Source organism: Salmo salar, chromosome 27, assembly GCF_965601325.2.
Source record: "Salmo salar chromosome 27, fSalSal1, whole genome shotgun sequence".
Lineage (NCBI taxonomy): Eukaryota > Metazoa > Chordata > Actinopteri > Salmoniformes > Salmonidae > Salmo > Salmo salar.
This window is the reverse complement of record NC_138317.1, coordinates 26,900,001-26,916,087: the sequence shown is the minus strand read 5'-3', so window position 1 is coordinate 26,916,087 and position 16,087 is coordinate 26,900,001. Positions and strand designations below refer to the sequence as shown.

General features: G+C 47.7%; 2 protein-coding genes across 2 annotated transcripts in view; both read right to left on the bottom strand.

The window, feature by feature from the left end:
* Positions 1-2,505: 2,505 nt before the first annotated feature.
* On the bottom strand, positions 2,506-5,616 carry LOC106588750 (biotinidase-like). Its single transcript, XM_082970195.1, has 6 exons — positions 5,346-5,616; positions 4,786-4,935; positions 4,516-4,682; positions 4,016-4,193; positions 3,296-3,934; positions 2,506-2,867 (listed from the first exon to the last, which is right to left on the bottom strand). The coding sequence occupies exons 1-6, from the start codon at positions 5,586-5,588 to the stop codon at positions 2,601-2,603; spliced, it is 1,644 nt and encodes a 547-aa protein (XP_082826321.1). The 5' UTR covers positions 5,589-5,616; the 3' UTR covers positions 2,506-2,600.
* Positions 5,617-8,910: 3,294 nt separating this feature from the next.
* LOC106588751 (SH3 domain-binding protein 5) overlaps positions 8,911-16,087 on the bottom strand; it is a 14,719-nt gene continuing 7,542 nt past the window's right edge. Inside the window, exons 4-9 of the mRNA XM_014178091.3 lie at positions 13,512-13,676; positions 12,148-12,278; positions 11,371-11,413; positions 11,055-11,271; positions 10,600-10,968; positions 8,911-10,367 (exon numbers count right to left, since the gene is read on the bottom strand). Coding sequence (XP_014033566.1) covers positions 10,186-10,367; positions 10,600-10,968; positions 11,055-11,271; positions 11,371-11,413; positions 12,148-12,278; positions 13,512-13,676 — 1,107 coding nt within the window. The 3' untranslated portion in view covers positions 8,911-10,185. The remainder of the gene's footprint in view (positions 10,368-10,599; positions 10,969-11,054; positions 11,272-11,370; positions 11,414-12,147; positions 12,279-13,511; positions 13,677-16,087) is intronic.

Genomic DNA, 16,087 nt, shown 5'->3' with positions numbered 1-16,087 from the left:
GAGGACAACTGGTGAAAGTGTTGTGGTCAGATGAGACCAAAATGGAGCACTTTGGCATCAACTCAACTCGCCGTGTTTGGAGGAGGAGGAATGCTGCCTATGACCCCAAGAACATCATCTCCACCGTCAAACATGGAGGTGGAAACATTATGCTTTGGGGGTGTTTTTCTGCTAAGGGGACAGGACAACTTCACCGCATCATTTGACGGGGCCATGTACTGTCAAATCTTGGGTGAGAACCTACTTCCCTCAGCCAGGGCATTGAAAATTGGTCGTGGATGGGTATTCCAGCATGACAATGACCCAAAACACACGGCCAAGGCAACAAAGGAGTGGCTCAAGAAGAAGCACATTAAGGTCCTGGAGTGGCCTAGCCAGTCTCCAGACCTTAATCCCATAGATAATCTGTGGAGGGAGCTGAAGGTTCGAGTTGCCAAACGTCAGCCTCGAAACCTTAATGACTTGGAGAAGATCTGCAAAGAGGAGTGGGACAAAATCCCTCCTGAGATGTGTGCAAACCTGGTGGCCAACTACAAGAAACGTCTGACCTCTGTGATTGCCAACAAGGGTTTTGCCACCAAGTACTAAGTCATGTTTTGCAGAGGGGTCAAATACTTATTTCCCTCATTAAAATGCAAATCATTTTATAACATTTTTGACGTGTTTTTCTGGATTTTTTTGTTGTTATTCTGTCTCTCACTGTTCAAATAAACCTACCATTAAAATTATAGACTGATAATTTCTTTGTAAGTGGGCAAACATACAAAATCAGCAGGGGATCAAATACTTTTTTCCCCCCACTGTATATATACTGCTCAAAAAAATAAAGGGAACACTTAAACAACACGTCCTAGATCTGAATGAAAGAAATAATCTTATTAAATACTTTTTTCTTTACATAGTTGAATGTGCTGACAACAAAATCACACAAAAATAATCAATGGAAATCCAATTTATCAACCCATGGAGGTCTGGATTTGGAGTCACACTCAAAATTAAAGTGGAAAACCACACTACAGGCTGATCCAACTTTGATGTAATGTCCTTAAAACAAGTCAAAATGAGGCTCAGTAGTGTGTGTGGCCTCCACGTGCCTGTATGACCTCCCTACAACGCCTGGGCATGCTCCTGATGAGGTGGCGGATGGTCTCCTGAGGGATTTCCTCCCGGACCTGGACTTAAGCATCCGCCAACTCCGAGACAGTCTGCGGTGCAACGTGGCGTTATTGGATGGAGCGAGACATGATGTCCCAGATGTGCTCAATTGGATTCAGGTCTGGGGAACGGGCGGGCCAGTCCATAGCATCAATGCCTTCCTCTTGCAGGAACTGCTGACACACTCCAGCCACATGAGGTCTAGCATTGTCTTGCATTAGGAGGAACCCAGGGCCAACCGCACCAGCATATGGTCTCACAAGGGGTCTGAGGATCTCATCTCGGTACCTAATGGCAGTCAGGCTACCTCTGGCGAGCACATGGAGGGCTGTGTGGCCCCCCAAAGAAATGCCACCCCACACCATGACTGACCCACCGCCAAACCGGTCATGCTGGAGGATGTTGCAGGCAGCAGAACGTTCTCCACGGCGTCTCCAGACTCTGTCACGTCTGAACCTGCTTTCTCAGTGTGAACCTGCTTTCATCTGTGAAGAGCACAGGGTGCCAGTGGCGAATTTGCCAATCTTGGTGTTCTCTGGCAAATGCCAAACGTCCTGCACGGTGTTGAGCTGTAAGCACAACCCCCACCTGTGGACGTCGGGCCCTCATACCACCGTCATGGAGTCTGTTTCTGACCGTTTGAGCAGACACATGCACATTTGTGGCCTGCTGGAGGTCATTTTGCAGGGCTCTGGCAGTGCTTCTCCTGCTCCTCCTTGCACAAAGGCAGAGGTAGTGGTCCTGCTGCTGGGTTGTTGCCCTCCTACGGCCACCTCCACGTCTCCTGATGTACTGGCCTGTCTCCTGGTAGCACCTCAATGCTCTGGACACTACGCTGACAGACACAGCAAACCTTCTTGCCACAGCTCACATTGATGTGCCATCCTGGATGAGCTGCACTACCTGAGCCACTTGTGTGGGTTGTAGACTCTGTCTCATGCTACCACTAGAGTAAAAGCCCCGCCAGCATTCAAAAGTGACCAAAACATCAGCCAGGAAGCATAAGAACTGAGAAGTGGTCTGTGGTCCCCACCTGCAGAACCACTCCTTTATTGGGGGTGTCTTGCTAATTGCCTATAATTTCCACCTGTTGTTTATTCCATTTGCACAACAGCATGTGAAATGTATTGTCAATCAGTGTTGCTTCCTAAGTGGACAGTTTGATTTCACAGAAGTGTGATTGACTTGGAGTTACATTGTGTTGTTTAAGTGTTCCCTTTATTTTTTTGAGCAGTGTATATATATATATATATTTTTTTTTAAGTGAATCACATTTTTATTTGGCGTACCCCTATACCCCAGTTTGGGAATAGCTGCTTTAGATGATACAGAAACGGTACAGAGAACAAAGAGATTGGAGAACATTTATTTACTTTATTTTCTCTCTTTCTCTCTCTCTCTCGCTCTCGCTCTCTCTCTCACACTTACACTCACACACACACACCCTAGTCCTGGTCGTACACCCTGCCGTAGAGACATGCAGTCACCAGTCCGACAGACATCCCTGAGTGTTCCATGGTCACTCGACCATCGGTGGTCTTCTCGATCCGGTCGGGTTTATCTACAACCATGCCGCTACCTAGCAACGACGGGTAAACATAACGCGTTCCGAACTTCCCCTCCAACCGGAAGTCCACTCTAGACTCTGCCTCCTCCACTTCCTTTCCACAGGAGCTGACCTCTGACCCCGAGCACCGGACCAACGCACACACCTGGAGGGGGAGGGGGGTAATCATTGATACCATGAGACGACTACGAGAAAAATCTGTCAATGTGCCCTTGAGCAACGCACTAATTGCTAATTGCATCTGTAAGTAGCTCTGGATAAGAGCATCTGCTAAATGACTAAAACTGAAAGGAACTTGTAGACTTAAATAAAAAATGTAAAACATTGCAAGTATGCACAAGGCAGGATCCCTACCAGTTCCAAATGTAAGCTGTAATCAGAGTTGGGGTCAATTCCCTTTCAATTCCAGTCAATTCAGAAAGTAAACCAAATTCTGAATTTTCCTCATTAAGAAGCATTGAAGAAAATTGGAATTTGAATTTCAGTGTACTTCCTGAATTGACTGGAATTTAAATGGAATTGAACCTAACCCTGGTTGTAATGCATGCGTGTAATGTAAATGTTTCTCCCTACCTGCATGGCGAAGTGTCCTTCAGCCGTGTGATTGCCAGCGAATGCCCCTAGAGCATAGAGCTCCGTATTGCCACCCTGTGGGGACCGTCGGTACTGCAGGTGGCAGCAGAGAGGACCGTCACACACAGTCAGCTGGCCCTCTGAACCATGCAGCAGGACGAAGGAGAACGGGTCACACATCATAGAGGAGATGAAGTGAGAGGGGGATGGGGAGGGATTGGGAGAGCGAGTAGGAAGAGAAGCAGAGAGAGGTTCACTGTCACCCTCTCCTCCTGTCTCCCCCTGCCCCTTTGCCTCACCCTCTTCTCCTATCTGCTCCTTTGCCTCACCCTTTCCTCCTTTCTCCCCCTGCCTCTTTGCCTGCTTCTGTGTTGCCAGCCAGTCACTGTCCAGTACAGGTATCCTCAACACCAGCAGCTTCCCCTCCTCTGGCCCCCCAGGGTGGTGGAAGGCGTGGTGATAGATGGAAGTACTAGGGGTGAAGATGCCGCTGCCCGTCATAGCCTTGCTGTCATGCCTGAGGTTAGCCGCCAGCAGAGTGACGTTAGCTCCCAGACTGACCGCTCTCTGGATCTGAATCGCTGTTAGTAGAGGAAGCAGATTCATCCAGGCTGTGGGGAAGATCATCTGTCTTATACCCTGAGAGAGATGCAGATAAACATTAAGACTTTTGATGAATTCATTTGCATCCATAATGAAACATTGTGCGACTTTGTGTACCTTCTCCAGTAGTCTGACAGTAGGGTCATGAAACAGGATGTCAAAGCAGGTGAACACTCCAAACCGTCCGGCGAACGGCGTGTCAAAGGTCACCACCTCTAGTCTGGGCGGGGTATCGAATTCCTTCTCGAAGTACAGGTTTTGTTTGTGGTAGCGAGCCGCCAGGGAACCATCAGACCTGCAGTGAATGAGAAAACCAAATGTATTTTCATCTATATAACCCAAATCCTTGTAAAAGTAATACAATTATTATACAAATAAAATAAATTCCTGTAGAAAATGGTTGCTGGTAGGGTGCGCTTAGGATGAAAAGCAAAAACATAATTCCAAGTCCCTCCTGTATAACTAAAAAGGTTTTGGAAATCAATGAAAATCAATTCCCCTATTCCAAGAGAACCTCTGGAGGTTTAGAATACCTGTAGTGCTCCCTGTACAATAAATTATTTTCTCACAGGATCAAGAAACGTGTTTAAAACCGAAACAACCCATTTATCACCAACCTGAAGACTACATCAGTGTTGAACTGCCAGCGCCCATCGGGGGGGCAGGGGGTTTGAGAGGGGTCAAGGTGGGGATGAGAGGTCAGAGGGCAGGGCTGGAGGTCAGGCATGTTGGCCACCAGGTATAGTTGGTGACGTCGAGCCATGCAGCTCAAACTCTGGAGGACCTGACAGAGAACAGGGCAGAACACACATTAACAGACATTTGATGACATTAGACATGGATCCACAGTGGTAAGTAAAGGTGTGTGTGCACGTGCGTGCGTATACCTCAGTGTGATTGTGTCTGTCAGGCTGTGTACAGGGGTTCCAGTCCTCAGTCAGTGGGTCAGGGATGGTCTCAAGGTAACCAGAGATGGACAGACGACTGAAGTTGAACCCATGGATACCGTCCTCTGGAAATACAATGATCTGAGCCCCCTGGAGGAAAGAGTCAGAGTGTCTATGTTTGCTTTGGCAATGTACAACACTTTCCATGCCAATAAAGCCTTATGAATTAGAGAGAGAGAGAGAGAGAGAGAGAGAGAGAGAGAGAGAGAGAGAGAGAGAGAGAGAGAGAGAGAGAGAGAGAGAGATGTGGAGGTTGTTTCTCTATGCGTGTTGTGATGGAACAGTAACAGGTGATAGAAAGGGGTAAATGGAGCTGTAAAGCTATTAACTCAAGAACTTCAGATTGATGTTTATCCTCCTTGCCAAAGGCAAGTCTTATCCAGTCCTCAAGAACTTATCTGCAGGGTGTGCGGGCTTTGTTCCAGCCCTGCATTAACAAATCTAGTTATATTAGCTGAAAGAGAAGACCATCTCCCGGTCCCTCCCACAGGTGTACCTACCTGTTCTGCTGCCCGCGCGGCCTGCTCCTCATAGACCTTCAAGTTCCTCATCATGTGCTCGAGCGCCGCGGCCCGAGACAGAGGCACGTGCGGCTCTGGGTTCAAAATCACCCGGTGCTCGTAGACTGCTGCCACGTAAGATGGACCGGGAGTCCCCTCTGTCCTGTCCCCAGCCCGGGTTAACATTACCGGGGACAGATAGAGAACAGAAACCACCACTGTCAGGAGGACACGGAGGGACATGGCTGAATGACCAGTGCCCAGGAACTTCTGACTTATTATAGAGGACCGATGAGTTCAACGAGTTCAATGGTCACTGTCCAAATTTTCAACATTTGTACCTTTGTCATCTCTCCTCATCCTTAGGGTTACAGCAGTTCACAACACACTCTCCATTCGCTAACAGTTTTACATACACACACACAGACAATACCACGTGCACATTCACTCACACGCACACACACAAACTCAAGGTCACAGCTGGCACAACACACACACAGGCTAATGGCTACACACCCACGCAGTACGTATACACCCACAGAATTACATTCACACGCACACACAAACATTCATTCATGGGAAGTCCTTATAAGGTCTTCCAGAGCCTAAATACACACCAGCTTGGGCCCAGATATTACAAGGACAGACACACTTAGAAAAATACACGATCACAGTACAGAGTGGTTGGGTAGTTGATGGGGACAGAAAGGAATTGAGAAGTGTTGATGAAATGGGTGGAACTATGACTGTATTGATGAAATAAAAGAACATGCAGAGAGTGTTGTTGAAAATGAATAAACTATGACTGGGTTGATGAAATAAACATGTTATGGAAAATACGATGAGAGCAAAAAAATATATATTTGGTGAAGTTGGGGTATGTACTGAGTAGAGGAGTTTAGTAGGGGTATTGATGTTCAGTTGGGGATAGGAATAATTTGCTGTTATTGAAGACTGCTTTTTTAACCATTATTTTTGTATTATTGTAGTTGTATGATTAGAGTATATTTTAAACATATATACATATATATATATATACTGCTCAAAAAAATAAAGGGAACACTTATACAACACATCCTACATCTGAATGAATGAAATAATCTTATTAAATACTTTTTTCTTTACATAGTTGAATGTGCTGACAACAAAATCACACGAAAATAATCAATGGAAATCCAATTTATCAACCCATGGAGGTCTGGATTTGGAGTCACACTCAAAATTAAAGTGGAAAACCACACTACAGGCTGATCCAACTTTGATGTAATGTCCTTAAAACAAGTCAAAATGAGGCTCAGTAGTGTGTGTGGCCTCCACGTGCCTGTATGACCTCCCTACAACGCCTGGGCATGCTCCTGATGAGGTGGCGGATGGTCTCCTGAGGGATCTCCTCCCAGACCTGGACTAAAGCATCCGCCAACTCCTGGACAGTCTGTGGTGCAACGTGGCGTTGGTGGATGGAGCGAGACATGATGTCCCAGATGTGCTCAATTGGATTCAGGTCTGGGGAACGGGCGGGCCAGTCCATAGCATCAATGCCTTCCTCTTGCAGGAACTACTGACACACTCCAGCCACATGAGGTCTAGCATTGTCTTGCATTAGGAGGAACCCAGGGCCAACCGCACCAGCATATGGTCTCACAAGGGGTCTGAGGATCTCATCTCGGTACCTAATGGCAGTCAGGCTACCTCTGGCGAGCACATGGAGGGCTGTGCGGCCCCCCAAAGAAATGCCACCCCACACCATGACTGACCCACCGCCAAACCGGTCATGCTGGAGGATGTTGCAGGCAGCAGAACGTTCTCCACGGCGTCTCCAGACTCTGTCACGTCTGTCACGTGCTCAGTGTGAACCTGCTTTCATCTGTGAAGAGCACAGGGCGCCAGTGGCGAATTTGCCAATCTTGGTGTTCTCTGGCAAATGCCAAACGTCCTGCACGGTGTTGGGCTGTAAGCACAACCCCCACCTGTGGACGTCGGGCCCTCATACCACCCTCATGGAGTCTGTTTCTGACCGTTTGAGCAGACACATGCACATTTGTGGCCTGCTGGAGGTCATTTTGCAGGGCTCTGGCAGTGCTCCTCCTGCTCCTCCTTGCACAAAGGCGGAGGTAGCGGTCCTGCTGCTGGGTTGTTGCCCTCCTACGGCCTCCTCCACATCTCCTGATGTACTCGCCTGTCTCCTGGTAGCGCCTCCATGCTCTGGACACTACGCTGACAGACACAGCAAAACTTCTTGCCACAGCTCGCATTGATGTGCCATCCTGGATGAGCTGCACTACCTGAGCCACTTGTGTGGGTTATAGACTCCGTCTCATGCTACCACTAGAGTGAAAGCACCGCCAGCATTCAAAAGTGACCAAAACATCAGCCAGGAAGCATAGGAACTGAGAAGTGGTCTGTGGTCCCCACCTGCAGAACCACTCCTTTATTGGGGGTGTCTTGCTAATTGCCTATAATTTCCACCTGTTGTCTATTTCATTTGCACAACAGCATGTGAAATTTATTGTCAATCAGTGTTGCTTCCTAAGTGGACAGTTTGATTTCACAGAAGTGTGATTGACTTGGAGTTACATTGTGTTGTTTAAGTGTTCCCTTTATTTTTTGGAGCAGTGTATATATATATATATATATATATATATTTGTATTTATTACATTTTTCACCTTTTAGAAACCTTTAGAAACTATTGTATTGTTTTAGAAGGTAAGACTACTTTTCTTGTTATTAAAAGCATTTTTCATAAGGAAGTTTAGGTGAAAGCCCTGAGGGTATCTTGAATTTACATTTATAATGTTGGCATGAATTTTTATAATAAACTAGAACTTGAATAAACTTTGCTTTGATGTTCCAAACCTGGAGTCGTCAAAGAGTCATACAAGTACATGTTGTTGTCTAACTTCTAATTAATTAGATCAATTGAGGATTTTGAGAATCTGGTTAATTAAATGGGAATCGTACATTCTGGAATAAAGGACCTAGCACCAGACTATAGTACTAGAACATTGGTAGGAGTCTGTGAAGGATTTCATCTAGGCCTTGTCAGACAGGAGAGATTATCCTTATAATGTCTAAGGTGAAAGCTCTGACCTGAACAGCAGGAAGCATGTTAGGTTGAGAAGGAGTTAGGCAGCATAGGCACTAGGCTCTGGGGATTGCCCGCTAAGGCCCTTATCGCCTAGGTTGAGATATAGTTCCTAGCTGTGGCTAGCCTGTTGATTAGGTTGTGCAGCCTCTATCAGGCCTTTTAGGACTGGGACAGGGAATAACTGACTGATTTGGGATAGGCAGATCCAGGTTGGATTCCGGCCCAGAAAAGTGCACACACACCGACAGGAAGTCTCAGAGCTCTGACTCAAGTCATGAGATAACACTACACCAGCTGAGAGAGTAGCAGGAAGAAAACACTCTTGCCAGCGTTTGTGTGTCAGGTTTGTTTACATCCACTAGCATTGAGGGAGTGACTTTGGGTGACTTTGGGGTTAAAGTGTGTGAGTGTGTTGGGGGGCAGGTTCCTGTTTGTGAGGCTACAATGCGTCAGTGTCAGACACACACAGACACACACAATGAAGAGTCAGATGTGTTTTATTCTAAGAACAGATACAGTGTAGGTCAGAGACACAGAGCATAAATATAGAATGTCTCTGTACTGGAGTCAGGCTGTACTCTCACCATACACCATACAGGAGTAATACACCAACACTACAACTGCACTGAAACAGTCTCTACACACGCTGTCGCCCTACCTACCATGCATAGCGACACACACAAACACCTACAACACATAGTAATTGCAAACAACCCCAGTCAGTCTATGTGAGGGAGAAAAACCGCAGTAACAACCCCAGTCAGTCTATGTGAGGGAGAAAAACCGCAGTAACAACCCCAGTCAGTCTATGTGAGGGAGAAAAACCGCAGTAACAACCCCAGTCAGTCTATGTGAGGGAGAAAAACCGCAGTAACAACCCCAGTCAGTCTATGTGAGGGAGAAAAACCGCAGTAACAACCCCAGTCAGTCTATGTGAGGGAGAAAAACCGCAGTAACAACCCCAGTCAGTCTATGTGAGGGAGAAAAACCGCAGTAACAACCCCAGTCAGTCTATGTGAGGGAGAAAAACCGCAGTAACAACCCCAGTCAGTCTATGTGAGGGAGAAAAACCGCAGTAACAACCCCAGTCAGTCTATGTGAGGGTGAATATCCGCAGTAACAACCCCAGTCAGTCTATGTGAGGGAGAAAAACCGCAGTAACATGCTGTTCCTCTGACACGCACGCACGCACGCACACACACACACACACACACACACACACACACACACACACACACACACGCACGTGCTGAGACTGCAGTAACCTCTGCCCCTCACACAGGCCGTTGGCCCATCAGCCATATTTACATATTTCTCTCCAGGGTCATTCCAACATGTCACAATAGTGGAAACTCCCGCCAGCTTAGACCAATCCATTGCTTTTAAATCCATGACATAGTCCACCCTTTTTGGAGAATCGGGCCATAGCGATGTCTCTTTCACACCCTTCCTTCGTTCACAGTGTTTTAAGGTGTTGACAATAGACTTGCCTGGCTATGATCCCCCACAATCCCCAAGTTTATTTCCCCTTCCAGGTTATTCCAGATCAGTTCTGGGCAAGATCCAAAATGGCACCCTATTGCCACTATTCCTTATTTCCTATGCATGGAATAGGGTGTGATTTCAGATTTGTCACTGGAGTGAATAAAACACATTGTAATGTTACTGAAATTCATAGAAAGGCTCAGAGTTAGAGTTCAGGCTTAAAGGTCATGAGTCAAGGGTCATGGGTAAGAGGTGAAGTTGTCTGTCTGTTAGGCGCTGTTGGTCTGGAGGATGGTAAGGTTGGGAATATGGGTTGTAGTGGCGGAGCTGGAGGTCGTCTTGGGGTCATCCTTGGGGTCGTCGTTCCCAGGATGCAGTGGGTGTGTTATTGTCAGGGTCAGCTTACTCAGACCTGCCTCCAACTTCTGCTCCGCACCCTCTGCTCTGTCCCCTACACACACACACACACACACACACACACACACACACACACACACACACACACACACACACACACACACACACACACACACACACACACACACACACACACATAAAAGCAGAGTTAAAGGTGAATAAACTTGTTTTCTAACATACAATCCTATAAACAGTAGCCCAACAATAATCCAAACAATTATCACATTTATAGACACAAAGTCACCGGAACACACATACACACACACCTCTTTCCTGGTCGCAGTCTGGGGAGGAGGCTCCACTGCACTGGGAGCGGGGCCCGAGGAGAGGAGAACCACACCTCGACTCTGGGCTTAGCCAGCCACCAGGACTGGGTCCCTCCATGGCACTGGGACAGGACGAGGACATGAGGGATGGGCAGGGGGAGAGGTAGGCAGAGGGGGTTGAGAATGAGGAGGAGGGGTAGGAGCAGGGCAGGTCCAGAGGGGTGGAGGGGTAGGGATGGAGAGAAGAGGAGGAGGAAGAGGAGGGATTATGGGAGGAGGGCATATCGAGGGGAGCGGAAGTGGAGTGTGTTTTTGTCTCTTCCTCTGATCCACCACTGTTACCGCCTTCATCAAACGTCACAGATGCCACTGGAAAACACACACAAATTAACATACACACAAAGATATACACATTAAAACCTGGCTCTGTGCACGTATGTGTGTGTGACACTCACTGGACAGTCCGTCTGACTCCATCTTGAAGTTGGTGATGTCCTCATTTCCCCCCTCCCCCTCAGCCCCCACGCCCCTCCCTCTGGTTCCCATGGTGATGGAGTGTCGCCGGGAGTGGATCTCCTCGGAGATGGTCTCCAGGTTACGCAGCGTTGTGCGATAGTCTGCCTTGGTAACGGTCAGCTTGGCCTGAAACTTGTCTACGTGTCGTCTTAGTTGCTGAGAGAGAGAAGAAAGTAGGGACGTTACACACACAGGGTGTTACAACACACAAACATGTTATTGTGTATCTATGGCAACAATAAACACTGTACATACCTCAAGTTGTAGGTAGTATTTTGCCTTCAGTTCAAAATATGGCCTGCAGGTGGAGAGAGAGAGAGCGGGGAAGAGAGAAGGCGAGAGAGAGAGAGATTTGAGTCAGTAGTTCTTTCAGGGCGCTGTATAGTCGTCAGAGCAACCATGAACCTCTGGAAAAATAACACTCCACCTCCAACAGCTGCCACATTCCACAGGCCCTCAGGGGAAACACACACTTCACCCAAACTCACACATACACACACACACGCTACTCCAAAACTCACACACATACAATCACACACACACATACCTTCACTACGCCCAAACTCATACACAGCAGGCACAGGCTTACCCGGCCAACATCTGCACGTCCTCACATTCAGCAACAAGAGGCCCAAGATAGGGGCGGCTGAGTGTGTCAGTCACATTAACAGGACCAAAACACACACACACACACACAGCCTTATACGTACACACACAGCCTTACACGCGCACACACACACACACACACACACACACACACACACACACACAGACACACACAGACACACACACACACACACACACAGCCTTATACGTACACACACAGCCTTACACGCACACACACACACACACACACACACACACACACACACACACACACACACACACAGCCTTATACGTACACACACACACACACACACACACACACACACACACACACACACACACACACACACACACACACACACACACACACACACACACACACACACACACACACACACACAGCCTTATACGTACACACACACACACCTGGACTTGTTGATGGTGCGTTTGAGTTTATTCTCCAGCTGTCTCATATGACTGATGCAGGCGTTGTAGTGGTTCGCCGTCTTTCTGTGCTCTAATTCGCTACGAGTCCTCGCCGTCTCCGCCTCCATCACCTGCAACAGCCAATAGGGTGGCAGAGTCAGTCTAGCGGAGTCAGTCTTTGGTGTGTGTGCTTTGATCTATTCCACCAAGATCAAGCTATTACTACTACATATAGCAATGCCCCGCCCACCTGAGGATCTGTCTTTGTCAGCCATTTATTTCCTGTGTTGTAAAATCTACTTGTCACTTATATCTTGCTGGATTGATTGCTTTCATTTTACTCTGGAAATTCTTTCCCACTCTTCCTTGTGCCATTTGTTTTTTCCCGTTAACGTTACGATCGCAGAAACGTTGGTAATGACCTGTCATACACACTGGTAATGGCTAAAATGGGCTCAATGGAATTCATTGTCTTTCCGTTGCATCTATATAAGAACAGTAAAGCTTGATCGGGGTTTTAATGCACCGTCTCTACACTTACATCACAAGAAAGAGAAGAAAGATCACTTTATTTTGGTGGCCATTTTTTGTGCAATTAAAAAAAGTCATAATTTAATGGAGTTGAAATGTTTACAAATTAGATGCGCTGAAATGAAAGCAACTTCCTAAAATGAACACTCAGATTATAGTAGCATTATGTCTGATCTTGCAAACAATGTAAAGTATGTTTAGATAGGTGTAGTCTAGAGCCAAGCCTGTTGGTTTTTCATCTGAGGGTATCCTGCTATTGACACACTTGTTGAATAATGCAACGTGACAGTAACGGTAATTAATGAGGCAGTTGAGACAGTGCTTGTGAGTGCAGGTAGGCCTAGACAGACCAAGTTTCTGGTGGCTTAAGCCCTATTTCCCCCCTTTAGGTTAGTTAACTTATTCATATTTACACAAATGAACCCGGTGTATTTATGCAAATGAGGCACATATAACTTTATTTATTTTAACACCATTTATTTTTTAATACCTGAAACCATTAGAAAATGTATATTTGAGTGTATTAAAAAAAAAAGTTAAATGTGACAATAAATTGAACTCTTGAATTCCTACCAAAATCCCTGAACTCCATTCACTATTTGTCTGTGCCAGTAAAATGTTTTATAGTGCTATAATTCCGTCAATATCTGAAAAAGGTATGGAGTATCTTCATCCATTGTCCAACTGCAGTATTTATTAGACTTGTTTTAAAACCTTTTAACAATTCTGATGACCGTTGCTACTACAACTGCCTAATCAAGCTAACAAACCCAGTCGGTCACAGTCTGCACACACTGTGGCTTTCCAGGACCAAGAGTTGTGTGTTTACCCACCCTGTTGGTGGCGTGGTTGAGCATCTCCTGCCAGGCTGAATCAAACTGTCTGCTGTCCTCCTCCAGGAGTCTCTCCTCTGCCAGGGCGATGGTCTCTTTAGCTGCCCGCAGGATCTCCACCGCCCGCTGGAACTCCCCCGTCGCCCTCTGGGCCTCCAGCTGGGCCTGGGGAGGTAATGAATGCTTTAATGTACTTTAATAAATACCTGAATACTTTATTTAAAGGGAAATTTACTTTGCACAATCCCTCTTGCAGAGGTCGGGGGGAGCAGAGGAGAGGACAGGGAGGGGGAGGAAACCAGAGGAGAGGCGAGGGAGGGGGAGGAAAGCAGAGGAGAGGACAGGGAGGGGGAGGAAAGCAGAGGAAAGGACAGGGAGGGGGAGGAAAGCAGAGGAGAGGACAGGGAGGGGGAGGAAAGCAGAGGAGAGGACAGGGAGGGGGAGGAAAGCAGAGGAGAGGACAGGGGGGGAGGAAAGCAGAGGAGAGGACAGGGAGGGGGAGGAAAGCAGAGGAGAGGACAGGGGTGGAGGAAAGCAGAGGAGAGGACAGGGAGGGGGAGGAAAGCAGAGGAGAGGACAGGGAGGGGGAGGAAAGCAGAGGAGAGCACAGGGAGGGGGAGGAAAGCAGAGGAGAGGACAGGGAGGGGGAAGAAAGCAGAGGAGAGGACAGGGAGGGGGAGGAAAGCAGAGGAGAGGGAGGGGGAGGAAAGCAGAGGAGAGGACAGGGAGGGGGAGGAAAGCAGAGGAGAGGACAGGGAGGGGGAGGAAAGCAGAGGAGAGGGAGGGGGAGGAAAGCAGAGGAGAGGACAGGGAGGGGGAGGAAAGCAGAGGAGAGGCGAGGGAGGGGGAGGAAAGCAGAGGAGAGGACAGGGAGGGGGAGGAAAGCAGAGGAGAGGACAGGGAGGGGGAGGAAAGCAGAGGAGAGGGAGGGGGAGGAAAGCAGAGGAGAGGACAGGGAGGGGGAGGAAAGCAGAGGAGAGGACAGGGAGGGGGAGGAAAGCAGAGGAGAGGACAGGGGGGGAGGAAAGCAGAGGAGAGGACAGGGAGGGGGAGGAAAGCAGAGGAGAGGCGAGGGAGGGGGAGGAAAGCAGAGGAGAGGACAGGGAGGGGGAGGAAAGCAGAGGAGAGGACAGGGAGGGGGAGGAAAGCAGAGGAGAGGACAGGGAGGGGAGCTTGAGCTATCCCTCACTCTGGGGTTAACAGGTTTAGCTTGAGCTATCCCTCACTCTGGGGTTAACAGGTTTAGCTTGAGCTATCCCTCACTCTGGGGTTAACAGGTTTAGCTTGAGCTATCCCTCACTCTGGGGTTAACAGGTTTAGCTTGAGCTATCCCTCACTCTGGGGTTAACAGGTTTAGCTTGAGCTATCCCTCACTCTGGGGTTAACAGGTTTAGCTTGAGCTATCCCTCACTCTGGGGTTAACAGGTTTAGCTTGAGCTATCCCTCACTCTGGGGTTAACAGGTTTAGCTTGAGCTATCCCTCACTCTAGGGTTAACAGGTTTAGCTTGAGCTATCCCTCACTCTAGGGTTAACAGGTTTAGCTTGAGCTATCCCTCACTCTAGGGTTAAAAGGTTTAGCTTGAGCTATCCCTCACTCTAGGGTTAACAGGTTTAGCTTGAGCTATCCCTCACTCTAGGGTTAACAGGTTTAGCTTGAGTATCCCTCACTCTGGGGTTAACAGGTTTAGCTTGAGCTATCCCTCACTCTGGGGTTAACAGGTTTAGCTTGAGCTATCCCTCACTCTGGGGTTAACAGGTTTAGCTTGAGCTATCCCTCACTCTAGGGTTAACAGGTTTAGCTTGAGCTATCCCTCACTCTGGGGTTAACAGGTTTAGCTTGAGCTATCCCTCACTCTGGGGTTAACAGGTTTAGCTTGAGCTATCCCTCACTCTGGCAGGGAAGAAGATATGAGATGGAGGGAGGAAAGGATGAAGCGAAGACAGGAGGGAGGGAGATGTTTTTCTCCTCTTGTAATTAACTCCGCACTTTCATTATCTCTCTCGATCCTTCTCTCTCCCCCTCCCCCTTATCTCTCTCTCCCCTCCCCCTTCTCTCTCTCTCCCCTCCCCCTTCTCTCTCTCCCCCTCCCCCTTCTCTCTATCCCCCCTCCCCCTTCTCTCTCTCTCTCTCTCTCCCCCTCCCCCTTCTCTCTCTCTGTCTCTTCCTTACTCTGAGACAGGCTGTTGGGCTGCACTAGTGTGTGAGAGAAAGTGACAGACAGACAAAGAGGGAGACAGCTTCCCTTAAAGAGAGCTCAGATCCTTAAATATTAAAGGTCAATAGAGTACTAAAGGTCAAGAGGACTAAAGTCAATGTAGTACTAAAGGTCAATGGAAATAGTGTTTTTTCTGTAATAGGGGATTAATGATCAATGGGTCAGGAATTTCAGGAAATGGAGGAATTTCAGACTCATGTCTACATGGCAAGTTCTCATTGGTCCAAATTGTTTATACATTGAATCTGAAATAGGATACTTGTTATTTGGCCATTGGCCCAGTTTTATTGCAAGGAATTCTAATTGGTCAACCACAGGCTAGGGTTGGGTTATAAAACTACATTCTGTCCTTTGTTCAG

What these genes read in the sequence shown, in the direction of transcription:
- LOC106588750 (XM_082970195.1), bottom strand. Translation starts at nt 5,588, where the DNA reads ATGTCCCTCCGTGTCCTCCTGACAGTGGTGGTTTCTGTTCTCTATCTG. An exon ending in AACACTGATGTAGTCTTCAG is followed by an intron (nt 4,194 to 4,515) that starts GTTGGTGATAAA and finishes CATTCACTGCAG; the next exon opens with GTCTGATGGTTCCCTGGCGG. An exon ending in AAGGACACTTCGCCATGCAG is followed by an intron (nt 2,868 to 3,295) that starts GTAGGGAGAAAC and finishes CTCCCCCTCCAG; the next exon opens with GTGTGTGCGTTGGTCCGGTG.